The following is a 27,415-nucleotide window of genomic DNA, read 5'->3' on the forward strand; positions in this document are numbered from 1 at the left end:
CAAAGCCTTGAGAGCTAATGTAATGTGCCCTGCTGACTTGCTTGGTGCTGTTATGCTTTCTTTTCCTTCAGTTTCTCCCATTTGTAATGGAAATGTATAGCTTGTGCCTGTTCTGCTATTGCACCCGTGAAAGTAAATAACTTATATTCTAGATTTCACAGATAAAGAAGAAATTTTGGATTCTGAACCTGGAGTTAAGACTTTTGCTATGATATGATGGGGGTGAATATGTTTTACATGTTGCAAGGATGTGATTTTTTTGGAGGCCAAAGGGTGAAATGTCACGGACTGAATTATGTCCCCCCAAAAATGTGTGTGTTGGTTTGGCTGGGCCATGATTCCCAGTATTGTGTGGCTAGCCTCCATTTTGTGACTGTAATCCTAAGGTAAAGAGGATTAGGGTGGGATTCTAACACCCTTAGTCAGGTCACATTCCTGATCCAAAATAAAGGAGTTTCCCTGGGGTGTGGCCTGCACCACCTTTTATCTCTCAAGAGATAAAAATGGAAAGGAAGCAAGCAGAGAGCGGGGACCTCACACTATGAGAGAGCAGTGTCGGGACCAAAGCCCGTCCTTTGGACCCCGGGTCCCTGTGCAGAGAGGATTCCAATCCAGGGAACACTGATGAGAAGACCGACAGGGACGGAATGCCTTCCCCTGAAGCTGACACTCTGCATTTAGACTTTTAGCCTACTCTACTGTGAGGAAATAAACCTCTCTTTCTTAAAGCCATTCACCTGTGGTATTTCTGTTACAGAAGCACTAGATAACTAAGACAGGGAGTGAAGAGGATAGTGCGTGAACATAAAGGCTGAGTAGGAGTATGCCATGTAAACAATTAGGTAGAAGAACAAAGCAGCCAAAACAGCTGTGCAAAGGCATAAAGATGTGAAAGAACACACACACAAAAAAAAACAAATGAGTGAAAGAATGAATAACTGAAAAAGGAGGGAAATGTGTAAGATGAGGATGAACAGATGGAGATTATGCATGTTTCATTCACCCAATACACACACAGGAATTATGTAAATTAAAGATAGTATTTTAAATGAGAGAGAAGGGGATGGAATCTTCGGTAAGTAGTGTCACTTAACCACGTAGAAATTAATTAATAAGACAGAAAGAAGATAAGGATGTCTGTGAGATTATCACTTCTATTCAACATAGTACTGGAAGTTCTTAGCTGGACCCATCTGGCAGAAGAAAGAAGGAAAAGGCAATCAAATTGGGAAGGAAAAAATAAAATTATCTCTACTCTCAGATGAGATGACGGTGTACGTAGGAAACTCTAAAGAACCCACAGAGAATTACTAGAGCTGAAAAATCCATTCAGCAAAATTTCAGAATACAAAAATCAGTTGTATTTCTATACACTGGCAATGAATAATCCAAAAAGGAAATCAAGACAGCAATCCTATTCACAATGCCATCAAAAAGAATAAAATACCTAGGAATAAATTTAACCAAGGAGGCATAAAACTGGTACACTGAAAACTACAATACACTGCTGGAAGAAATCCAACAAAACCTAAAATAGAAAGATACCCTGTATTCACGAATTAGAAGACTTAATATTAAGATGACAATACTACCCAATCTACAGATATCAAAATACCAACACTCTTCTTTGTAGACATGGAAACGCCAATAATCAAACTCATAGGAAATTGCAAGGAGCCCTGAATATCCAAAAGCAATTTGAAAATGGGCAACGAAATAGGAGGACTTATAGTTCTGAATTTCAAAACATACTATAAAGCTACAGTATTCAAAACACTGTGGTAACTGATATAAAGATATAGACATATAGAAAATAATTTAAGTCCAGAAACAGCCCCTTAAATCTATGGCCAGTTAATATTCATTCAACAAGGTGCCAAGTCCATTCAATGACCACAGACTAGTCTCTTCAACAAACAGTTCTGGGACAAATGTTATCTCCACATGCAAAAGCATGAAGTTGGACCCATACCTCACATCACATATGAAAATTAACTCAAATGGACCAATGACCTAAATACAAGAACGAAAACCATAAAACTCTTAGAAGAAAATATACGGGTAAAACTTTAGGACCTTGTTTTTGACAACAGATTCTTAGATATGACACCAAGAGCTCAAGGAACCAAAAAAAAAAAAAAATTAGATTTTATTAAAATTAAAAACTTTTGTACACCAAAGGACTTGATCAAGAAAGTAAAGACACAACCTACAGAAAGAAGAAAATATTTGGGAACCATGTATCTCATAAGTGTTTAATATCCAGAATATATCTATAAAACCTTCTACAACTGAACAACGAAAAGACAAATCATCCAATTAAAAAAATGGGCAAAGGACCTGAACAGAAATTTTTCTGAAGATATATACGGCCAATAAACCAGAAAAAACCAAACCCATTGCCGTTGAGTCAATTCTGACTCACAGTGACCCTATAGGACAGAGTAGAACTGCCCCATAGAGTTTCCAAGAAGCTCCCGGAGGATTCAAACTGCCGACCTTTTGGTTAGCAGCCATAGCACTTAACCACTATGCCACCAGGGTTTCCTCAAAGACATTAGTCGTTAGAAAAAGGCAAATCAAAACCACAATGAGATACCACTTCACACCCACTTGGATGGTTATTACCAGAAAAATGAAAAATAGCAAGTGTTGGTGAGAATGTGGAGAAACTGGAACTCTTGTGCATACACAACTGATGGGAATATAAAATGGTGTAGCCACTGTGGACAACAGTTTAGTAATTCCTCAAAAAATTTAACACAAAATTACCATATGACCCCCCCAATTCTACTCATAGGCATATACCCAAAAGATCTGAAAGCAAGGACAGATACTTGTACACCAATGCTGACTCACGCATGAACAACCCAAGCGTCCACAAAGAGATGAACAGATAAACAAAATGTGGCACTTACAATGAAATATTATTCAGCTGTAAAGAGAAATGAAATAATGATACATGCAAACATATATATGAACTTTTAAAACATTATCTTAAGTGAAATAACCTAGAGACAGAAGGATAGATATTATGATTCCACTTACATGAAATAACTACAATTGGCAAATACATAGAGATAACAAGTTTATTAGTGGCTACCAGAGGTGCGGGCAGGGGAAGAATGGGAAGTTATTGCTTGAAAGGCACCAAGTTTCTGGTTTGCGGTGATGAAAACCTTTTGAAATATACAGTGGTGATGGCTGCACCACATGGTGAAAGTAATTAATGCCAGTGAATAATACACTTAAAAATGGTAAAAAAGGCAAATTTTTTGTTATACATATTTTACCAAAATAAAAAATTTTTAAATGCCAAATTTTTGACCTTTTTTATTGTTGTAAAAATACAGATAACACATTTACCAATCCAACATTTTTCAAGCATACAATTTAATTAAATGGCACATTTTATGTCATATTTTTTACCACAATTTAAAAAAAATAATTGGCTGTCCACCTCACTCTTTATACCAAAATAAAGTCTTGGTCAATCCACGGTTTAAACATTTAAAAAAAAAAAAAAGATAAAATACTATAAGAGAAAATTTTTTTATAATCACAAAACAGAAAAGGCCTTTTTATACCATGTCACAAAAGTCTAGATAAACTGAAAAACATTTGCAAGATATGACAAAGGGCTTAACTTCCTTAATACTTGACAGATCAAAAAGAGAAAGGAAACACAAATGGCTCTTAAAAATAAGAAAAGATGCTCACCTTCATTCACAAGAGAATTACAAATTATAACTACAATAGAACCATTTTTCAAAAGATCAAAAAGTTTGGTAATACAGCTGGGTGGATAAAGGTAAAGGTAAAAGGCACTCTTACACACTTGATGGTAATGTACGTTGGTACAACTTTTTGGAAGACCGTTGCTATGGACTGAATAGTGTCCTTAAAAATATGTGTTGTAAATCCTAACCTCTACGCCTGTGGTTATAATCCCATTTGGGAATGGGATGTCTTTGTCAGGTTAATGAGGCAGGACAGTGAAGGCTGTCTTTTGAGTCAATCTCTCACAAGATATAAAAAGAACAGATTAGGACAAGCAAGAAGCAGAGATGGGGGAAGAAAGACGCCAAGCCGCATGAAGATCTCCTAGGAGCAGAAGCTCCAAGAGAAAATGAACTTTCTCCAGAGCCAACAGACAGAAAACACCTTCCCCTAGGGCTGGCACCCTGAGTTAGGACTTCTAGCCTCCTGAACTGTAAGAAAATAAATTTGTTTGTTGAAGCCACCCACTTGAGATATTTCTGTTATAGCAGCACTAGGTCACTATGACAGTTATTGTTGCATTGTTTCTAACAGCTAAAGACGAGAAATATCTACTGACCACTAGAGATGACGCATGAGATACATATGGAAAAATTTCTACTTATATCTACTATATTAAGTAGTAAATATTTTCCGCTTATGTATACAAGTGAAAAAAGCAAGGTGTAAAACAGTATGCTAACATTTTTTTCATGTTGGTGGAATACAGAGAAACAGACACACGAGTATCAGAACATCTCTGGGAAGACAGACAAGAAACTGGCTGTCCATATGACTGGAAGACCAAGGTTCAGTTCTGGCTAAGGCACCTTACGTGCAGTCACTATCCATCTGTCAGTGGAGGGCTGCATGTTGCTATGATGCTGAACGCGTTTCAGAGGAGCTTCCAGACTGAGAAGGACTAGGAAGAAAGGCCTCGCAATCTACTTCCAAAAATCCCCCAATGAAAAACCCTATGGATCACAACCGTTCCATCCTTAAACATCATGGGGACCAGGCAGCATCTTGTTCCTTGTGCATGAGGCTGCCATGAGTTAGGCAGCTAACGAAGTGAAATCCTGGATTCCTGTCTAGATCTGCAACTTAACTGCTGTATTAACCTGGAAAAGCTCAGTTTCAGTTTTCTCATCTGTAGCCATCTCCTAGTTAATCCACGTCAAGCATATAGCACATACCTGATACACAGAGCTCAAGTAAGATTACCTATTTTTATTAAACTCTCTTCCTCAAATACATGGGTCTGACCATTCCTTTGGAGATGACTGATTCCCAGCCCAAATCTCCTGTTTTAACCTTTCTACAAAGCTCTAGATCCCCCTTGCCTGCTGAATAGTTCTACCTGGAAGTCCTAATGCCACCAATTCAATATCCATAAAGCCAAGCTCATTCTCCATCCCCTCCCAAATTCCTCCCTCCAGACTTCCATGTGCCTGTCAGTGGTATCTGCACTTGCTAATCATTCAGACTCAAATTCACCTTTTGATAAGAGGGATAAGGAAGAGAAAAACATCTTCAGTCACCAATTTCTATCGATTACTCTTTTGTCAAAGTGTCACATCACTCCCTGAGTCTCCACTTCCAATGCTGTCACCCTTTTTAAGGCCCTACCGCAACTGGCCTGCCTTCAGGCCCAGCTTGGAAGCTTCCTCATCACAGGCTTCCCTGGTGTTAGCAGCCTCAGTGAGCTCTCCTTCCTGTGTGATGCAAGGAACTGATGCCAGCAGGAATCTTGTCTCCCCAGCCAGTGATATGCATATTAAGGGCCCTATCAAGCACAAACATGCTAAAATAATGTTTTGTTTTTAATTATACAAAATATCTAGCTTCATATAGCATTGTGTCCTTCTACAGAATCTTCGCAGAGCATATGCACAAACATTTGACTAATAAAGACAGTGAAATCTTATCATTATAAAATTCAGGATTCTACTTAGTGACATAAAGTATATAAAAAAAAAGCGTAGGTATGCTCTCTCATAACTAGAAACTCATTATCTATTTGTGATTATTGTAAAATCCTTTTTTTTTCATATAAAATTAATAGAAGATGAACCTTTTTGGGTTTTCTAAAGTCTTATTTGCTGCCCTATCCTAACAATCCAAGGCAGAACACCCTACAGTGCAAAAACATAAACCTTCCTGTATCTATATTGAACAAAGCCATGTATTAAGAACTAAAAATTTTACTTTGTTATTGTAGCATAATTACTATTTCACCCTGACAGTGATGGAAATTAAGTTACAGGTATATTGTTAAAAAATAAATTCTTTAATATTCTAAATGTGAGCCTATGTTTTGCAACTTTACTGTTACGGAAATAACTGCAAATTTCTAAGATTACCTAAGAGTACTAGGTCCTTTACTACAAACAAGGTGGTACAAACTCTAGGAGCTATTAAACTGTTCAAATGCAATGAAAGAAGAAAGAGAATGATTCAGTATGACATTTTCTTCAGAGGATGCAAACAGTTTGAAACATTATAATAAAATGACCAGTGATGTGAACCAAAAGAATCTCATAGAACAAAGAGCATATTAAACCCAACGCAGTTTAAAAGGAATCAGAAGAGCATAAGGAAAAACAAAAACCATTAAAAAAAAAAAAGATACCAGAAATCCAGAGACAAAATAATCTTGTCTGAAACCACCATCATGACTTCTTACATCAGTTCTTAACCTGGAGTCATCAACCCCAAAAGCCTGTAGTTGGTTGTTGTTAGGCACCACAGAGCTGGTTCCGACTCAAATTAACCCTATGTGCAACAGAGCAGAACACTGGCCAGTCCAGCATCACCCTCACAATCCTTGTCACGTTGGAGCCGTTGCTGCAGCCACTGTGTCAAGCCATCTCATCGAGGGTCTTCCTGTTACCTCACCCTCTAATTTACCAAGCATGATGTCCTTCTCCAGGGATTCGTCCCTTCTGATAACATGTCCGAAGTATGTGACAAGAAGTCTCGCCATCCTCACTTCTACGGAGCATTCTAGCTGTACTTCTTCCAAGACAGTTTTCTGCTTTCCTCTGGCAATGCATAGTATATTCAAGATTGTTCGCCAACATCATAATTCAAAGAAATCAATTCTTGACCAGTCTTCCTTATTCACCGTCCAGCTTTTACATGCCTATGAGGAGACTGAAAACACTGTGGCTTGGGTCAAGCAAACCTTAGTCCTTAAAGTGGTTATCTTTGCTTTTAACACTTTAAAGAGATCTTCTGCAGATCTGCCCGATGCAATGGGTCCTTTGCTTTACTGACTGTTGCTTCCATAGGTGTTGATTGTGGATCCAAGTAAAATGAAATCCTTGACAACTTCAATCTTTTCTCCATTTATCATGACGTTGCTTATTGGTCCAGTTGTGAGGATTTCTGTTTTCTTTATGTTGAAGTGTAATACATATCGAAGGCTGTGGTCTTTGATCCTCATCAATAAGTGCTTCAAGTACTCTTCCACTTTCAGCAAGCAAGGTTGTGTCATCTGTGTGTCAGAGGTTGTTAATGAATCTTACTCTAATCCTAGTGCCTCTTCCTCTTCATACAGTACAGCTTCTTGGATTATCTGCTCAGCATACAGACTAAGTATGGTGAAAGGATACAACCCTAATGCACACCCTTCCCCACTTTAAGCACACAGTATCTTCTTGTTCTGTTTGAAAGACAGCCTCCTGGTCAATGCTCAGGTTCCTCATGAGCACAATTAAGTGTTCTGAAATTCCCATCCTTCACAATCTTATCCATAATTTGTTATGATCCACACAATCAAATGCTTTTGCACAGTCAATAAAACACAGGTAAACATCTTTCTGGTATTCTCCACTTCCAGCCAGGATCCATCTGACATCAGCAATGATATCTGTAGCTTCACATCCTCTCCTGAATCTGGCTTGAATTTCTGGCAGCTCCCTATCAATGTACTGTTGCAACTGCTCTGAATGATGTTCAGCGAAACTTTACTTGGATGTGACATTAATGATATTGTTTGATGATTTCCACATTCCATTGGATCACCTGTCTTTGGATTGGGTACAAATAACGGATCTCTTCCAGTCAGTTGGCCAGGTAGCTGTCTTCCAAATTTTTTAGCATAGGTAAGTGAGCACCTCCAGCACTGCACCTGTTTGTTGAAACATTTCAATTGATATCTCTTCAATTCCTGGAGCCTCGTTTTTCGCCAATGCCTTCAGTGCAGCGTGGACCTCCTCCTTCGGTACCATCGGTTCTTGGTCACATCCTGAAACGGTTGAACGCTGACCAGTTCTTTTTGGTGTAGTGACTCTGTATATTCCTTCCAGCTTCTTCTGATGCTTCCTGCATCGTTTAATATTTTCCCTATAGAATCCTTTAGCACTGCAACTCGACTGAATTTTCTTAAGTTCTTTCAGGTTGAGAAATGTCAAGCGTGTTTTTTCCCTTTTGGTTTTCTATCTCCAGGTCTTTGCACATTTCTTCATAACACTTTATTCTGCCTTCTTGGGCTGCCCTTTGAAATCTTCTGTTCAGCTTTTACTTCATCATTTCTTCCTTTCACTTTAGCTACTCTACGTTCAAGAACAAGTTTCAGAGTCTCTCCTGACATCCATTTTGGTCTTCTCTTTCTTTCTTTCTTTCCTGTCTTTGTAATGACCTCTTGCTTTCTTCTTGTGTGACGTCCTTCATGTCATTCTACAACTCAGCTGGTCTTTGATCATTAGAGTTCAATGCATCAAATCGATTCTTGAGGTGGTCTCTAAATTCAGGTGGGATATACTCAAGAGCGTGTTTTTGGTTCTTGTGGAACTGTTCTAATTTTCTTCAACTTCTACACGCATATGAGCAATTGATGGTCTGTTCTACAGGCAGCCTCTGGTCTTGTTCTGACTGATGATATTGAGCTTTTCCATTACTTCTTTCCACAGATGTAGTCTATTTGATTCCTGTGTACTCCATCTGGTGAGGTCCACGTGTATAGTCACCACTCATATGGCTGAAAAAAGGTATTTTCAATAAAGCTGGCATTGGTCTCGTAAAATTCTATCATATGATCTCCATCGTCGTTTCTATCGCCAAAGTCATAATTTCCAACTACCAATCCTTCTTGGTTTCCAACTGTCATATTCCAATCACAAGTAACTATAAATGCATATTGATTTCATGTTTGATCAGTTTCAGACTGCAGAAGTTGGCAAAAATCTTCAGTTTCATCTTTGGCCTTACTGTGTAAATTTGAATAACAGCCGTATTAACTGTATTCCTCTTAAATGTATGGATACTACCCTATCACTGACAGCACTGTACTCCAGGATAGGTCTTGAAAAGTTCTTTTTGACAATGACTGCAATGCCATCCTTGTTCAATCTGTCATTCTCAGCAGAGTAGACAATACGACTGCCTGATTCGAAATGGCCAATACCAGTCCAATACCAACTGCTCGCTAATACCTAGAAAATTGTTCTTTATGTGTTCCATTTTATTTCTGACTACTTCCAATTCTCCTAAATTCACACTTCAGACATTCCATGTTCCAATTATTAATGGATGTTTGCACTTGTTTCTCTCAGTTTGCCGCTACTGTTGATACTGGAAGCTCTGCCACCAGTATTTTAAATACTAGCACAGTCACCCTTGATGGAAAGGTTTCAGAGAAGCTTCCAGACTAAGACTAAGAAGAAGGACCCGGCAGTCTACTTCTGAAAATATTGGTCAGTGAAAACCTTATGAATAGCAGCAGTACACTGTCTGATTTAGTGCCAGAAGATCAGGTTGGAAAGCACTCAAAATACAACTTGGGAACAGCTGCCTTCTCAAAGTAGAGTCAACCTTAATGACATGGGTGGAGTCAAGCTTTCGGGACCTTCATTTGATGATGTGGCACGACTCAAAATGAGATGAGAAGAAAAGTCTTTAGAGGGCCTATTAAAAAAAAAAACCACCAGTTGCCATCAAGTAGTTTTTGACTCACGGGGACCCTGTGTGTGCCAGAGTAGAACAGTGCTCCATAGTTTTCCGTGGCTGATTTTTTCCACATACTTTTTTGTGCTGAGGCGTTTTTCTTAGTAAATTGTGAGATCCTCATTTTCATAGTGCTTGACTTTATGTTAGTTGAGTCATTACGTTTTTCTTGGTTTTTATCTTGAGTTATAGAGTTGTTAAACCCTTTTGTGGTTACCTTATTATTTACCCCTATTTTTCTAAGTAAAAACCTAACTTGTATTGTTCTATATCGCCTTGTATCACTCTCCATATGGCAGTTCATTGCCTCCTGTATTTAGTCCCTCTTTTTGATTATTGTGATCTTTTACCTATTGACTTCCATGATTCCCTGCTATGTGTATTTTTTTTTTTAATTAATCTTCATTTGTTTGTTTTTGTGATTTCCCTATTTGAGTTGATATCAGGACGTTCTGTTTTGTGACCTTGTGTTGTGCTGGTATCTGATATTATTGGTTCTCTGACCAAGCAATATCCTTTAGTATTTCTTGTAGCTTTGGTTTGGTTTTTGCAAATTCTCTAAACTTGTGTTTGTCTGTAAATATCTTAATTTTGCCTTCATATTTCAGAGAGAATTTTGCTGGATATATGATCCTTGGCTGGCAGTTTTTCTCCTTCAGTGTTCTGTATATGTCGTCCCATTCCCTTCTTGCCTCCATGGTTTCTGCTGAGTAGTCTGAACTTATTCTTATTGATTCTCCCTTGAAGGAGACCTTTCTTTTCTCCCTGGCTGCTTTTAAAATTTTCTGTTTATCTTTGGTTTTGGTGAGTTTGATGACAATATGTCTTGGTGTTTTTCTTTTTGTATCAATCTTAAATGGGGTTCGATGAGCATCTTGGATAGATATCCTTTCGTCTTTCATGATGTCAGGGAAGTTTTCTGTCAGGAGTTCAACTATTTTCTCTGTGTTTTCTGTCCCCCCTCCCTGTTCTGGGACTCCAATCACCCGCAGGTTATCCTTCTTGATAGAGTCCCACATAATTCTTAGAGTTTCTTCATTTTTTTTAATTCTTTTATCTGATTTTTTTTTCAGCTATGTTGGTGTTGATTCCCTGGTCCTCCAGATGTCCCAGTCTGCATTCTAATTGCTCGAGTCTGCTCCTCTGACTTCCTAGTGTGTTGTCTAATTGTTATTTTATTGTTAATCTTTTGGATTTCTACATGTTGTCTCTCTATGGATTCTTGCAACTTATTAATTTTTCCACTATGTTCTTGAATAATCTTTTTGAGTTCTTCAACAGTTTTATCAGTGTGTTCCTTGGCTTTTTCTGCAGTTAGCCTAATTTCATTTGTGATATCATTAAGCATTCTGTAAATTAGTTTTTTATATTCTGTATCTGATAATTCCAAGATTGTATCTTCATTTGGGAAAGATTTTGATTCTTTTGTTTGGGGGGTTGGAGAAGCTGTCATGGTCTGCTTCTTTAAGTGGTTTGATATGGATTGTTGTCTCCGAGCCATCACTGGGAAACTAGTTTTTCCAGAAAATCCGCTAAAAAAAAACTGCAGTCAGATCCCTATCAGAGTTCTCCCTCTGGCTCAGGCTATTCAGATGTTAATGAAGCCGCCTGGGGAGGGTGGGGAGGGAACAGAGAGATAGGAGAGTAGCACCTCAGAATATAGCCAGAGTTGCTTGTCTTGCTTGGAATGACCATTATATCTGAGATTCCTGTGGGGCGCGTCACCTATGTGTGCTGGCTGTGTGGAGATTGCCCCCGGGGGGGTCTGGCCCGCTGGAGTCACGGTCGGATCCTCCGCTTCCAGCCCCACGCCCAGCGTCAAGGCTCCCCTACTGCGACGGTGCACTCTCGACTCCAAAATCAGTCGCTGCCTCCCGGGGACTTCTCTTCCCTCCAGCCGCGTGGCCGTGCCGCCCCCGAGAACCAGTTGGGCCTCCTCCTGGGGTTAGTTCAGATGGGTGGAGCAGTTCCCCGTGCTTGTGCCGTGACCGAGTGTCCCGGCTGGGACGCTGTTCTCCCTGCTCCAATACCAGTCGCTGCCTCCCAGGGACTTCTCCTACCGGCTGCGTCCCTCGCCGCCCGCGCGACCCGGCTGGTCCCCTTCCCGGGGTTAGTTCAGGGGGGTGAAGCAACTCTCCGTGTTCATGCCGTACCTGCGTCCAGTCCAAATCCCTGCGGGACGGTTCCCCGGCTCGGACGCTGTTCTTTCTGCTCCAAGACCAGTCACTGCCTCCCGGGGATTTCTCCTACCGGCTGCGTCCCACGCCGCCCGTGGAACCGGCTGGTCCCCCTCCCGGGGTTAGTTCAGGGGGGTGGAGCAGCTCTCTGCGCTTGTGCCGTACCTGACTGGTACGCTGGCTCCAGGCTCTGGAAACAATCGCTGCTTCCCCGTATTAGTTCGTTCTCCGTCTCTAAATCTGTGTTTGTTGTTCAGGGTTCGTAGATTGTTATGTATGTGATCGATTCACTTGTTTTTCCGCGTCTTTGTTGTAAGAGGGATCCGAGGTAGCGTCTGCCTAGTCCGCCATCTTGGCTCCGCCCCTCCGTGGCTGATTTTTCAAAAGCAGACCGCCAAGCCTTCACAATAGTTAAGAGCTATGCCTGTTAACCTAAAGGTTAGCAGTTTGAATCCACCAGCCACACCTTGGAAACCCCATGGGGCAGTCCTACTCTGTCCTATAGCGTCACTTTAAGTAAGAATCCACTCGACAGCAGCTTGTTTGATTCCCCCCCCCTTCCAAGGTGCCTCTGGATAGGTACCAACTGCCAAACTTCTGGTTAGCAGCTAAGCACTTAAGCCTTTGTGCCACTCAGGGATGTCAGAGGGACTAGGAACCCCCTGAAATCACATGCTAAATTTTGGAGAATTTCTTATATGTGAGCATTTCTCTCATCTACAGGTTTCCTCTTACAAGTATCTGAAAGTGTCTATGATCTTTAAAAGCAAAGATTTCACCGTTAAATTAAAACAACTTCCTGAACCATTACCACTACTAAACCATATATAATTTTTTTATGTCTAAATTCATTAAAAATCCCATTACATTCATTTTTAATTGCTGTTTCAGACAATAACCCTATAGGACAGAATTAAAAATGTAACAAGAGAGTGTAGCAATCTACTCAGAACAGTAGAATCAGAATTTACAGCATTTAAACTTAGCCCGCTGACCGCAGTTATCAAACACTGTTTTTAAATTTTATATGTTAAATTACTTCAGGATTTGACCTATAGCTAATCACTGAATCACCGCTTTCCAAAATAATGGATGATATTATCAAAAGTTTTAATTTACTAGTTGGTTTAAATATGGTCTGTTCTTAACATTTTACTTACAAGAAATCATGAGTTTAGTGGAGCATTAAGTGGAACTATCACACATAATGGAGATAAGAATTTCTAGGAGGAAAAAGAAATCAACAGGTTTCAGAGGAGACTCCAGACTAAGGAAGACTAGGAAGAAAGCCCTGGTGGCCTACTACCTAAATCCGCCAGTGACAGCCTTATGGATCACGACAGTCTGAAGGAAGAGAGCCCTGGTGGCCTACCACCTAAATCCGCCAGTGACAGCCTTATGGATCAGGACGGTCTGAAGGAAGAGAGCCCTGGTGACCTACCACCTAAATCTGCCAGTGACAGCCTTATGGATCACGACGGTCTGAAGGAAGAAAGCCCTGGTGGCCTACCACCTAAATCCGCCAGTGACAGCCTTATGGATCAGGACGGTCTGAAGGAAGAGAGCCCTGGTGACCTACCACCTAAATCTGCCAGTGACAGCCTTATGGATCACGACGGTCTGAAGGAAGAAAGCCCTGGTGGCCTACCACCTAAATCCGCCAGTGACAGCCTTATGGATCACGACGGTCTGATCGCAGCCATCATGGGGGTTATGTTCTGTCCCATTCTGCACGGGGTGGCCAGGAGCTGGGGCCAACACAATGGCAGCTACCAGCATGTTTATGTCAGAATGAGCATGTCCATGTTCACTTTAATTCTGTTTATCTAGACCACATCTCTGGCTTACCCAGACTATTTTGAGGCCAAAAGGAGGAAAGAAGGGGGAGCAAAGTGAGGAGAGCAAGACAACAGAGAAATCAAGCAAAAGAACCAAACAGCTGTAGACTCTTTAACTGGGAATAAGGAATTCTATGGATAATAACAGAAACCCTTGTGGCGTAGTGGTTAAGTGCTATGGTTGCTAACCAAAAGGTTGGCGGTTCGAATCCGCCAGGCGCTCCTTGGAAACTCTATGGGGCAGTTCTATTCTGTCCTATAGGGTCACTATGAGTCAGAATCGACTCAACGGCAGTGGGGTATATATGGATAATAACATTCTGGGAGAAGCCAAGAAGAGCTGTTGGAGATTCTAGTTAAAATCAAGAAACTAACAGGAGCAACGTAAAAAGCCTGGGGGGCAATAGCGACTACCTAGATTTCCATAATTATGGGTCTCAGTGATCTATAGAACATATGTCAAAAAACAATATGACTTTTAATTATATATTCTCTATTGTGGCACCCTTCCCAAGACTGTTTTCCTTTAAAGCAGTGGTCCCTACCTGAGGAATCACAGGCAGATCCATTTAAGAATCTGATAAAAGCCATGGAATCACCTAGAAAAATACCGGTACACACACACATGCACACTCACACATGCACACAATTTAGCACATAGTTTTTTAAAGAGTTTTGAATTTGCCTTTCAAGTCTGACCCATTGATCCAAGATATTTTTTAAAGGCCTCAAGTCTCAAAATGACTCTTCCTATTACAACATACTCTACTTCCTCCTCTCCCTCAAAAATTAAAATGATTCCTTCAGTAACATTAATCTCAAGTAGATCATAAGAAGCAACTCAGGACAACTCTGAAATGAGACTCAAAAGGACTGGATCTGGGTCCCTGCTGTGTCACTAAAACATATTGTAACCTTACACTAAGTCATAACCTCGTGCTGGACCGGTGTGTCCTCACCTGTAAATAAAGGGGTTGGAATAAAACAAGGTGTCTATGTTTCAAAAGTGTTATGGTTAAATTGTGTCCCCCCCCCCCAAAAGTATGTCATAAATCCTAACCCCCCCCCCATGCCTATGGCTATAATCCCACTTGGGAATAGGATTTTCTTTGTTATGTTAGTGACGCCATATCTGTACAGGATATTGTCTTAGTTGTCTAGTGCTGCTGTAATAGAAACACCACAGGTCTGCGACTTAACAAACATTTATTTTCTTTGGGGAGGCTAGAAGTCCAAATTTAGGGAAAGCGCCTCTAGAGGAAGGCTTTCTCTCTCTGCTGACCCCGGGGGAAAGTCCTTGTCTCTTTTCAGGTTGTTTCTTGGTTCCTTGAAGATCCCAGGTGACAAGGCATCTACCTTTCCTCATCTATGCTTTCTTGTTTCATCTGCTCTTTTACATCTCAAAAGAGACTGACTTAAGATACACTTACACTAATACTGTCTCATTAACAAAGAAAATCCATTCCCAAATGGGATCATAACCACTAGTGTTGTTGTTAGGTGCCACAGAGTCAATTCTGACTCACAGCGACCCTATGTAAGGAAACATTGTCTGGTCCTGCGCCATCCTTACAGCCATTACTATGTCTGAGCCCACTGTTGCAGCCACTGTTGTCAATCCATCTCATTGAGGGTCTTCCTCTTTTTACCTAATCCTCTACTTTACCAAACATGATGTCCTTCTCCAGGGACTGGTCCCTCCTGATAACATGTCCAAAGTACGTGAGACAAAGTCTCGCCATCCTTGCTTCTAATGAGCATTCTGCTGTACTTCTTCCAAAACAGATTTGTTCATTCTTTTGGCAGTCCATGGTATATTCAATATTCTTCATCAACACCGTAATTCAAAGGGATCAATTCTTCTTTGTTCTTCCTTATCCGCTGTCCAGCTTTCATATGCATATGAGGCGAATGAAAAATCACTGCTTGAGTCAGGCACACCTTAGTCCTTAAACTGACATCTTTGCTTTTGAACACTTTAAAGAGATCTTTTTGCAGCAGATTTGCCCAATGTGATGCGTTATTTGATTTCCTGACTGCTGATTCCACGGACATTGATTGTGGATCCAGGTAAAATAAAATCCTTGACAACGTCAATCTTTTCTCTGTTTACCATGACGTTGCTTATTGGTCCAACTGTGCGGATTTCTGCTTTCTTTGTGTTGAGGTGCAGTCAAGGCTGTGGTCTTTGATCTTCATCAGTAAGTGCTTCAAGTCCTCTTCACTTTCAACAAGGAAGATTGTGTCAACTGCATAATGCAGGTTGTTGATGAGTCTTCCTCTAATCCTGATACAGTCCAGCTTCTCGGGTTATTTGCTCATCATACATATTGAATAACTATGGTGAAAGGATATAACCCTGACGCACACCTTTTCTGACTTTAAACCATTCAACATCCCCTTGTTCTGTTCAAACGACTACCCCTTGGTGAAGTACAAGTTCCTCATGAACACAATTAAGTGTTCTAGAGTTCCCATTCTTCACAATGTTATCCATTATTTGTTATGATCCACACAGTCAAATGCCTTTGCGCAGTCAATAAAATACAGGTAAACATCTTTCTGGTATTCTCTGCTTTCAGCCAGGATCCATCTGACATCAGATGACATCGTTCCATATCCTCTTCTGAATCCGGCTTGAATTTCTGGTAGTTTCCTGTCGATGCACTGCCGTAACTGCTTTTGAATGATCTTCACACTTTACTTGTGTGTGATATTAATGATACTGTTCAATAATTTCTGCAATCTGTTGGAGCTCCTTGTAATGGGTACAAATATGGATCTCTTCCAGTAGGTGGACCAGGTAGCTCTTTTCCAAATTTCTTGGCATAGACAAGTGAGTGCCTCCAGTGCTACATCCATTTACTGAAACATCTCAATTGGTATTCTGTCAATTCCTGGAGCCTTGTTTTTTGCCAATGCCTTCAGTGCAGCTTGGACCTCTTCCTGCAGTACCATCAGTTCTTGATCATAAGCTACCTCCTGAAATGGCTGGAAATCGACCAATTCTTTTGGTACAGTGACTCTGTATATTCCTTCCATCTTCTTTTGCTGCTTCCTTCATCAATATCCACCATATGAGCCAGAATTTACAACACATATTTTGAAGGAGGGGGACACAATTCAATCCTTAACAGGTGTGTCTTAAACCTAACCACTTTTACGATATAAAAAGAGCAGATTAGGCACAGAAGCAAGCAAGTATAGAGGGGAACATACATGCCATGTGGAGATTACCAAGGAATCAAGGAACGCCAGTGTATAGGAACTAAAAGCGATCTTCCCCCAGGGATGACAGAGAGAACCTCCCTTTACAGCCAGTGCCCTGAATTCAGATTTTCGGCCTCCTACACTGTGAGAAAAATTAATTTCTGTTCTCTGAAACCACTCACTTGTGACAATCTAGTCAACTGGCATAACATAGTTCTTGAAGTTTATCGTTATCTCCCAGTATGTTGAGTAGTATCTGGGGTCCTAAAAGCTTACCAGCAGCAATCTAAGATGCAACTATTGGTGTTTATTTGTCTGCAACAAAAGAAGAAAACACAAGAATCAGAGAGTGAACTGGACTACAAGACAAACTGTCTACAGGGACCACTGCCTCCTCCACCTTTAAAACAGAAGAACTAAACGGTGCCCAGCTACAGTGTTCTGATCAGGAATACGACAGCTGAATCCTGATAAAAAGGGAAGAAAACGCAGAACAGAACTTCAAATTCTTAAAGAACCCAGACTTATTGGACCTATTGAGGCTAGATGAGGCCCTGAGAGTAAAGGACCGAGCTGCTCTTCAAACCTTGAATTGAAACTATCCCCTGAAGTCACCTTTAAACTCAGTAACACTTTAACCCAAACAGTAAAGACTATCACCCTTGAGTACTGCATTTCTTTAATTAAAAAAAAAAAAAAACTATGTAAGACCAAAGGGACAACAGTTATTTTAAAGCATAAATGAGAAGGCTGGGGAGCTGGGAAATTAAGTAAATGGAAGTGGAACAACTAGAACAGAAATAACAAGAATGTTGACACAATGTGAAGAACGTAATCAATGTCACTGCTCATTAACTGTGGAATGGGAGTAGGTTTTGCCGTATACAGTATCAACAAAATTAAAAAAATCACCCACTGGTGATATTTCTGCTACAGCGGCACTAAAAAACTACGACAAAGGGGGAGCAGTATATCTTTGTTTGGCATCTACTTACTGAGTATCTAACGTGTTTCAAGCCCCATAGGCAGGTGCTAGAGAAACAAGGAAAAATGAGGTAACCCTCAAGAAGCTAGGTAGACAAGTAAATAGACAGTTATAAAACAATGTGATTCATAATCTAATAAAATAAAATGGAAGGCTAATGAAGCATAAAGGAAGTTGCATATAACTTTGCTTAAGGGGATACGCTAAGTAAAGGGCAAAGGCGTAAGTAAACCGCACCTTTGTCACTAACTTCATGGTAAGAATCAGCACATGAACCCAATTCCCAAAATGTAGGGATGGATCCAGCCCTCACCCTCCCACTTCTCCATTCTTATGGCTAGCCACCAAGTAGCACTCTGTCTTCAACCCTAGACACCTAGAGCCAGGTCAGAGCTTGCAAGTTAAAAAGACACCTCCTTTCAGACTGTCTAATGGGCAGACAACAGACACCTTGTCAACTCACTGGAACAACTCACAGAATTTATCATAACCAAAAAGGATACAAACTAAGAGATGCCCAGGGTAAGGTCTGGGAGAGGTCCCAGCATGAAGCTTCAAAGACAGACACACTACTTTCTTTCATGCATGGTCCCCAACCAGATAGCTCATCTGAGCCTTAGGGCTCCTGGCTCTTACTGGACTCCCTATAGGGCCATGATAGATTACATCATGCCTCCTGAAGTGTAGTCAACAATGGGCTGCCAGCTGGTCCCTCTTGGTCTGGTCAGCCCCTATTCATTAGCCTCAGGTGTGGTCTGGCTTAAAAAAAAACAAGAACAAAGGCCAAATAGCTTTTGCAAGGTGATTCCGTATCTCCAAAGGGACTCAAGGCTAGTCTTGAAGATAGTTCTCAGACAGATAAGGTAGGTGCAGGATACATCCAACACGTGCAGAGACATCAAGATATGAGAAAGCAGGAAATTTTCAAGGAAATTCAAGGAATCTGATAAGGCAACCATGTAAAAGCACTGAACAATAAGATTAGACAATAGGTCAGAGAATATGTAAATAGTAAACACTGCTTGGGAGGTATTTTGGAATAAGACAGCTTTGATTAACCCAGCCTACCCGGTTGCTCCACTCTAAGTACTAGAAGAAAAGAGGTCACTTGTTAGCCTACTTTTAAAAATAAGCTGACCCACAAACAGCAAAATCGCTCTTACTGACAATATGTGCGCTACAAATGTCTTATAAAGAAAAACGACCAATCAAGATTAATCAACCAAATTCTTTCTGAGCCACCACTTACAAGAAAATTATTCCATTGCAGTTTTTCCCACAGTTGTGGTACCTTCCCTGATAGGCTCACAAAACTCCATTCCTTTTCTGTGCCCTTCTCATGACCCAGCCTAATTCAGACAGCAATCAGCAGTGGCCAAAGGAAAGGTCAAAAGGCCATCAATAAACATTTCTCAAAAAGCCAGAAATAACCTCAGACTACACTGATGTTATCTGTCAATCAGGCTAAAACTGACTTCAGCAATTTCACTTCAACAAGTATTTACTGAACCAAGCCAAACCTAGTGCCGTCGAGTCGATTCCGACTCATAGCGACCCTATAGGACAGAGCAGAACTGCCCCCATAGTGTTTCCAAGGAGCGCCTGACAGATTCAAACTGCCAACCCTTTGGTTAGCAGCCGTAGCACTTAACCACCACTCCACCAGGGTTTCCAAATATTTATTAAGTGCTTACTAAGTGCCTAGTACTGTGTAAGGCATTGGCACCACCTTCACTGAGCTCTAGTGGTAAAGGAGAAAGACGCTAACAGTCTGTTCTGCTCCCAGCCCAGTAATACATTCCTGATTACCGTTAGTACAATTCCTGTTATCAAAAGCCATGTTATAAATGCAACTGTACAAAACAAGTAAAAGAAGTAAGAGCCCTGATTGTTTCAGACTCAATAGATTTTTTCCTGCAAGAATTTCAACAATAAGGTATGTAAAGTAAAAGTCCTCAAATGTCTAAGCTCCTCCAGCTTTTGGTTATATGTCGTTTTTGCTCAAGAGTAAAACCTTTCTTTTTCTAGCATCATTAACACTGCCAAAAAAAGTATAACTCTTCTCAAACATTGTCATATATCACCCATTGTTGTGATAACAAAGCAGAAAACTCAAACACTTTTCCTACTCAAAGCAGCGTTAAGTTTCAACAGAGGTATGTATGCTCAACGCAAATTGTGTTGACCTGCTGCTACATTATACCCAGTCACTGCTATGAAAGGGGAAGTCTGACTCAACGGAGGCACAGGATGGATTCTACCCACACGGGTGGGTCAGGAATGCACCCCTGAGGAAGTGAGACTTCAAGGATGAGTAAACAGCCGCGTTTTCCATTCCAACTCATGGCAACCCCATGAGCGTCAGAGTAGAACTGACCTCCATACGGTTTACAATGACTGATTTTTCAAAAGTAGTTCACCAGGTCTTTCTTCTGAGGCACCTCCAGGTGGACTCAAACCTCCAACCTTTTGGTTAGCAACCAAGCACGTTAATTGTTTGCACCACCCAGGACTCCTCAAGGACAAGTACCAGGTAGTTAAGTCAACGGGGAGAGAAAGGGGGAAAAGCTGTGCCAAGGCAAAGGGAATTACATTTCAAAGGCACATTTCAAGGAACAGAAACACTGCAGAAAAGAGGGACGAAAGAGGTATGGGAAATGAAGCTAGAGAGACAAGATTTGGCCTTGTGAACAACAAGAAAGGTCTGAATTTTACATTATGAGCTGGGGGGAACCATTAAAGTTTTAAAGTAGAGAAGTCACATGACCATGCTTCATTTTAGCTACCTTTCCCTACTCTTTTCCCTCAAAGTTGGGCTTCTTAAAAAGAGCTGTCCAAGCTTGCTTGTTTGCACTTCCTCCCACCTTCTCAATCCAGGCCCCCTGACTTCTGTACTCCAATGAAATTATTCTCTTTAAGTCATCTGTTGATCTGCTAGTTAGCTGCTAAATCCAATAGACCTTTTAAAAAAGTCTTGACTTTTTTGTTCTATCTACAGCATGCAGCCCTGCTGACCATCAGCTTCCTCTGCACCACCTCCACCAATTTTTCCCCATTTCTAGGCTATTACGCTCCAGTCTTTTTCCACAAGCTCTTCTTTCTCTACCTACCCCTGTAAATGCTGTTGTCTGTCAAGATGCTGCCCTTGGCACTGAGCATTTCCAAACCCTCTTATATTTTCCCTAGGTGATATCCTATAAGTCTTTTACCACCTGTGATAAGTCTTTTACCACCTGTGTAAAAGTTTCTATTTTCCAAAATCATATATTTACAGCTAAACCTCTCTCCTGAACTCCAAATTTATATATTAAACTATTTCCATTTCAATTTCTCATAGGTACCTCAAACTGAATTGAACAATTTCAAAACCAAACACATGTACTCCTTAACATTTGAAATCTGTAGCTCCCTTCCATCCCTTCTGCCACTGACTTAGTTCAAAAGCTCATCATTTCTCTACAGGTTTACCCCAGCAGACTCCTCCCTGGGCAAACTGCCTACAGTTAGCCACAACCAACCCACACAAGTCAGAACGATCTTGCTGAACAGTAAATATGATCATGGCACTTCCGTGCTTAAAATCCCTTCGTGAGTCCCTACTACGTACTTCAAATGCTTTATAGTCTGTTCTACAAAAACAAAGTTGCTGTCAAGTGGATTGACTCTTTAGTCATCAGCCTCATTTCTTCCACACCAGACTCTGAACCGCGCCAAACTGTTGGTAGTTTCCTGGCATTCTATGCAAGCCTTTGTGCACATTTCTTCCTTCTCTGGAACATTCCCTCCCACACCCTTGTCCTCATCACCTGGCCAATCTGTCCTTGAAGACTCAAGTAAGGTTCTCCCTCCCCCAGGAAGCTTTGCCAGAGCCCCCCCGCACTGCTTTTTGGGGCATATAGGACTCCGAGGTACTCACACAGGGTGCTTTGGGAGCAGGGCTTCAACTGGTTCATTCCCTGATGAGAATTTGCATTTCCACCCCCAAACCCAGTAACCTCGAGTCGATTCCAACTCATAGCGACCCTATAGGACAGAGTAGAACTGCCCTGTAGAGTTTCAAAGGAGCGCCTTGCGCATTCAAACTGCCGACCCCTCGGTTGGCAGCTGTAGCACTTAACAACTACACCACCAGGGTTTCCACCCCAGATATACTGAATCAGATTCTACAGTTTAACATTTTTTTTTTCCAGGTGATTCTCGTGTACAATAAATTTTGAGAACCACCACTCTACCAGCGATTCTCTGAACCGCCCCTCATCAGCAGCATTTTCATGGCCTGGGAAGTTGTTAGAGATGCAAATTCTCAGCAGGGGTTTCGAAGGAACCAGGTTCGAAGTCCTGTGGAAAACACCCTTAGCCAACTCTTCCCAGGCTTGCTTTCCATTACATTCTTGTTTTGTGACCTACTTGTACTGTAACACCAGCATGCACGGCATGATTCCTACTGACAAAGCTAACGCTCTGGTTCTTTCATTATGAAAAGTAGAAGAATGCTGACCAACTCACTAAACCAAAAGATGACTAGCCATGACCCCATGAAACTGTTTCCTGAGCTCTTTGAAACCTGATGCGAAATTTTCAGTGGATCTAAGTACGTACATTTTTCGGACAACTGAGATCAGTTTTTATTGAATTCTCGAGGATAATAATGACAAAAAAAAAAAATCAAGCTGCTTTAGCAAGATAGAAAGCTGAATTAAGTTGCACCACTGATCTTTCTCTTTTCAGGTCGGTATTTTGATATATCAATTGCATCTTGAAGACAGCAGCCTCTCCTCTGTTAAACCAACTATAACTGAGGAACAGCTGCCAGGCTCTCACATAAAGAGTCCTACTACAACTTGCATTTAAGACTTATCGCGATTGGAACAGTCCTAACCAACACTCTTTAAAAGTTAGTGCCCTATTCTAACATACACTGTACTGATGTGATTAAGACTATTTAAGACTCTGCCTGCTAACGTGTTCCAGAACAAAATGTTATACATTCTGAACATAACGACAAAGGAAACATTTTTTACTGTCATCCAATTAAAGGAAAATGGAGAAAAAAAAACTAAGATCCTCCAGATATACAGGAGAGCCCTTTTTTCCCCCTTTTACTGTACACAGCAGAAACCCTGATGGTGTAGTGGTTAAGTGCTGCAGCTGCTAACCAAAAGGTCGGCAGTTTGAATCCACCAAGCGCTCCTTGGAAACTCTATGGGGCAGTTCTACTCTGTCCTATAGGGTCACTGTAAGTTGGAATCGACTCAGCAGCAATGGCTTTTTTTACTATACACAAAACAAATCTGGCAGCATTTAACTAACCGCTCAATCCAATCTTGGGAATTAACAGTAAGGAGCAGGCAATCAAATAAATGTTAAATAAAAAGTTTTGTTTGAATTAAAACATATTTTGGTTGACTAAAGAAGCTAGTCACTGGGATCACAAAAGAGCAGGAAAAAAATGTAGAACAAAAACTCAAATTCACAAAAAAGACCAGACTTACTGGCCTGACTGACTGAAAGAACCCCTGAGTCTATGGCCCTTCTGACCTGGAAATGAAGGCATTCCCAGAGACCATCTTTCAGCCAAACAACAGACAGGCCTATAAAATAAACCGTAACAGCTGAGAGGAATGTGTTCCTTAGAGTGACTATAGATCAAAAGAGCAACATTTGCCCAAAAGCAAAGATAAGAATACAGGAAAGGGTAGAAAATCCACAGGAAAGGAAAGGCATAACCTAGGCAGAAATGGGGAGAGTGCTGACACACTGAGGGGTCTCAAACCAATGTTACGGAACACTTTATGTACAAACTATCAAATGTGAAATTAATTTGCTCTATAAACTTTCACCTAAAGCACAATAAAATTTAGAGAAAAAGGAAGCCAGTCACAAAAGAACTCATACCGTACGATCCCATTAGTAAGAGTCCCAGAACAGGCAAGATGCTTCTGTGGAACAGAGGTGGTTTACGGGACGTGGGAGAAGGTGATGTGGTACCTTCCGGGGTCAAAAAATGTTCTTTATCTCGATTTGAGTGATGCTTGCACGGGTGTATAAATTTGTGAAACTCCCTGAACTGTACACATAAGATCTGTGCATTTTACTGCGTGTAAAGTTTATCTCGATTCGGGAAAGCACACAGGGAACGATACTCCTTCATCATTTCACAACACAACCGAACCCCACGTCCGTTCCAGGAAGGCTCTCTGTGGACGACCCCGGACTGAGAACCGTCGAAGTGCTGACCCCGAAGCTCTCGCCGCCGCGAAGGTTTAGGCCCCGCCACGACGAGGCGACCGCGATTCACACACCGCCAACCGCTCCCCGCCTTCCGAGACGGGGACCGGGCACCCCGAGGACCCCCGGCCCAGACACCCCCGCCGGCAGCAGCCCGGGGCGGGGCGGCGAGCGGGAGCCCCGTGCCCGCGAACGCAGAGGGCCCACCCGCGCCACCACGAGGCGACGCTGTGGCACCAACCTCCAGAGCTCACTCTGCGCTGGCGAGGAGTATCCCCACTTAAAGCCTTTTTTTTTTTTTCTTTCCAAAAGGGGAAGAAGCAAGCTTCTGCGCCCGCCCCGCGCGCCCCCAACCCGGCCCGTCGGCGTCCGCCCGCCCGCCGAGCGGCCCTGCCACTTCCGCCTGCGGAGGGAAGAGGCGGGGAGGCGGCGGAGCGAGCCGGGCGAGCTCTAGTCCGTGTTCCTCGGGGCAGAGGAGGCTGGGAGGCCAGCCGCCGTGTTAGCCCCTGCGACTCACCAGGTACAGCTGCTGCCAGCAATTCCGAGCATCCAGCTCGTCAAACTCCCGCTGGACAGTGACGGACATGGCGGCGGGAGCCACGGACGCGAAGGAAGCCGCTGGCCGCGGAGAGGCTCATGCCCCGCGCGGATCCGGGGAACCCGAGACGCCCCGCGGGCGCATGCGCGGCGCGTGGCCGCCCTCCCCGCCCCCCGCCCCCCGCCCCCTCCCACCGCTGGCTGTGGGGAAAGTACCTGGCGCGTAGGACGTCAGCGTGCCGACGCGCCGCTGGAGGCCGCACGGCTGGGCGGTGCGGGCAGGCGGTGCATCTGGTGGGCGCGCAGGTGCGGAGGGCGGGCCCGAGCCCCTCCCCCCGCCTGGCGACAGTGCCGGGAAGCTCGGCCTGAGGGGCCCCGCCCTCGGGCTGCGCGGACGGCCGGGGGTGGGGCGTGGGCACCCGCAAGGGCAACTGGCTTGGGTCGGGCTCCAGGAGGTCCCCTCCGAAGTCGTCCGGACTGTCTTGTTTCCTCCGTCCCGATGCTCTTTTTCTCCTTAATTGCAGTTTTTTTAATAATGCAGTATTTCAGTTTATTTTAAATATCATCCAGGTAGGTCGGATGTGCTCCATCTTTGGAGCATATTTTTCAGCCTTCTGGAGAAAAGAGCCTATCCCTCTCCCCCCGCCCGCCCCGACGGCAGCTCTTCTGCGCCTGCGGCTTTTTATGCCAAAAAAATCCCTATAGCAAAAGGAGGGGCAACCTCTCCTGGAGTTTGGGAGAATACATCTTGTTTAGAAAACATCCCACAACTTAAAAATTGCCTGTGAAAAGAAAAGAATCCTTTTTTGTCCAACAAACTTGCTAATTACGGAAATCCTCTTGTTTCACCTTTCGATAGTTGTTAGTGAACTCATATGCTCCTCATATTGAGGATGCTTGTTATATCATGGTCATAAGAAATGTGAACGCTTAGAAAAATTTTACCTGTGCTGTTCAATATTGAAATAATTAAATGGAATTATGAATTTCTCAGTCGCAGTAGCACATTTCAAGTGTTCAGTAGCCACGTTTTCTACTGGACTGTATTGCAGGGCGCACATATAGAACAATTCTATCATCACAGAAAATTCGTTTTGACCAGCAAAGTCTGAGAGGATTAAAATACTTGAGGTACGAAAGTGCCCTTAAGTCACGTCCCCGTTGCCGTCAAGTCGATTTTGATTCCTAGCGACCCTATAGGACAGAGTAGATCTGCCCACATAGGGTTTCCAAGGAGTGGCTGGTGGATTAGAACTGCTGACCTTTTGGTAGCAGCCCAGTGCTTAACCAGAGTTCCAACAGAATATAGTACCAGTAAATAATAGAAAATTAAAGATTCCCTGGTGGCCCGATGGTTAAGCAATTTGGCCGCTAACTGAAATATTGACGGTTCGAGCCCAGGCAGCCACGCCAAAAGAAAAATTTGGAGATGAGCTCCAGAAAAGATTATAGCCTAGGAAACTCTATGGCCTTGCTATGAGTTGGAACTGCTACCCAGAGCCACTGTTACCCAGAGGCTACCTGAACAAAGGCCTGGAAATTTAAAAAAAAAAAAAATTTTTTTTTTTACTTCTGGAAAATCTTATGGAACACTCTTCTACTCTAACACACACGGAGTTGCCGTGAGTCGGAGTCCGCTCCACAGCGACTGAGTGATAGAAAATTAAGCAATCAACCAGCGTTTTCTACCTACATTGTTTAATTTGGGAATACATAGAGTTCCCTTCAAAAAAAAAAACAAACAAAAAAAAAACCGCACAGTCTCTAATTGTCCTGGTTCCTGAAACTATTGTCATTGAAATTAATTATTTAGAATAAAGGCGCAGATTCTCCCAGAATACCCTAAAATTGTTGGTATCAAGTACTTCCCAAAGGGACTAGCTCAGCAGATTGCTTTCCAACCTGAAAATATCCACTCTTCTACCAAAGAAAGTTTGTCCACTTAATAAAATCCACTGAGACCCTCCAACGTCGGTAATGGTGGGGGTATTCCACTGAGAAGAGGGGCATCTTGATCTCAAAGCAGCAGTTCTTGCCACCAGATATTTCCCATCCCTTAGTAGGTCAATTGTCATCCTCATTTTTTCCTATTTTGCTGAAGTGCAGCTAAAATCTAGTGCAGTGGTCCTCACAGGAGCATCATTTTCTGTTTGATAGACATGCAAAATCACAGGCCCTACCCAAACCTAAGGAATCTGAATTTCTGGGAATGAGGCCTTGAAACGAAGCTCACCAGATGATTTTTATGCATTTTAATGCTCTTCAAGAGCTATGGTGCTAAAAGAATATTTACATAAGGCTAAAACTCAGGGATAAAAGAAACTTTTTATAAAAGAGTAACTTGCTTCTGGGTGTTGTGTATATAAAATATGGTTTGTTCTCTCTGTCATATGACTTTCAACCCAACAAGTTCCTAGCTTGCCTGCATTTAAACCCACTGCCATCAAGTCGATTCTGACTTCTAGAGACCCCATAGGGTTTCCAAGGCTTTAGATCTCTACAGAAGCAGACTGTTACATCTTTCTCCTAAAGAGCAGCTGGTGGTTTTGAATCACCCACCTTTCATTTAGCAGACGATCGCTTTGTTAGTATCCATTTCTAAAGACCTCAGACAAAGACTTTTGCCCTATATGAGGTCAAGATCAGTAGTTCTCAAGATTTTTAAGTATCAGGTTCCCCTTTTGCCCACAAAATTTTTAAAGTCCTTTTGATAGTAGCTATACTTTTACGTA

The 27,415-nt window shown here is 42.1% G+C and overlaps 1 protein-coding gene across 5 annotated transcripts in view; it reads right to left on the reverse strand.

The window, feature by feature from the left end:
- The window catches only part of PTPN2 (protein tyrosine phosphatase non-receptor type 2), a 127,052-nt gene extending 102,232 nt beyond the window's left edge, over nucleotides 1–24,820 (reverse strand). For all 5 annotated transcript variants that reach the window (XR_010323506.1, XR_010323505.1, XM_064294754.1 and 2 more), the window contains exon 1: nucleotides 24,664–24,820. Coding sequence is in view for 3 of the 5 variants with exons in the window: in XM_064294754.1 (XP_064150824.1) it covers nucleotides 24,664–24,732 (69 nt within the window). In the remaining 2 variants the exon portion in view is untranslated. The remainder of the gene's footprint in view (nucleotides 1–24,663) is intronic.
- Nucleotides 24,821–27,415: the final 2,595 nt, after the last annotated feature.

The sequence above is a fragment of the Loxodonta africana genome, chromosome 11 (genome assembly GCF_030014295.1).
Source record: "Loxodonta africana isolate mLoxAfr1 chromosome 11, mLoxAfr1.hap2, whole genome shotgun sequence".
NCBI classification, from domain to species: domain Eukaryota; kingdom Metazoa; phylum Chordata; class Mammalia; order Proboscidea; family Elephantidae; genus Loxodonta; species Loxodonta africana.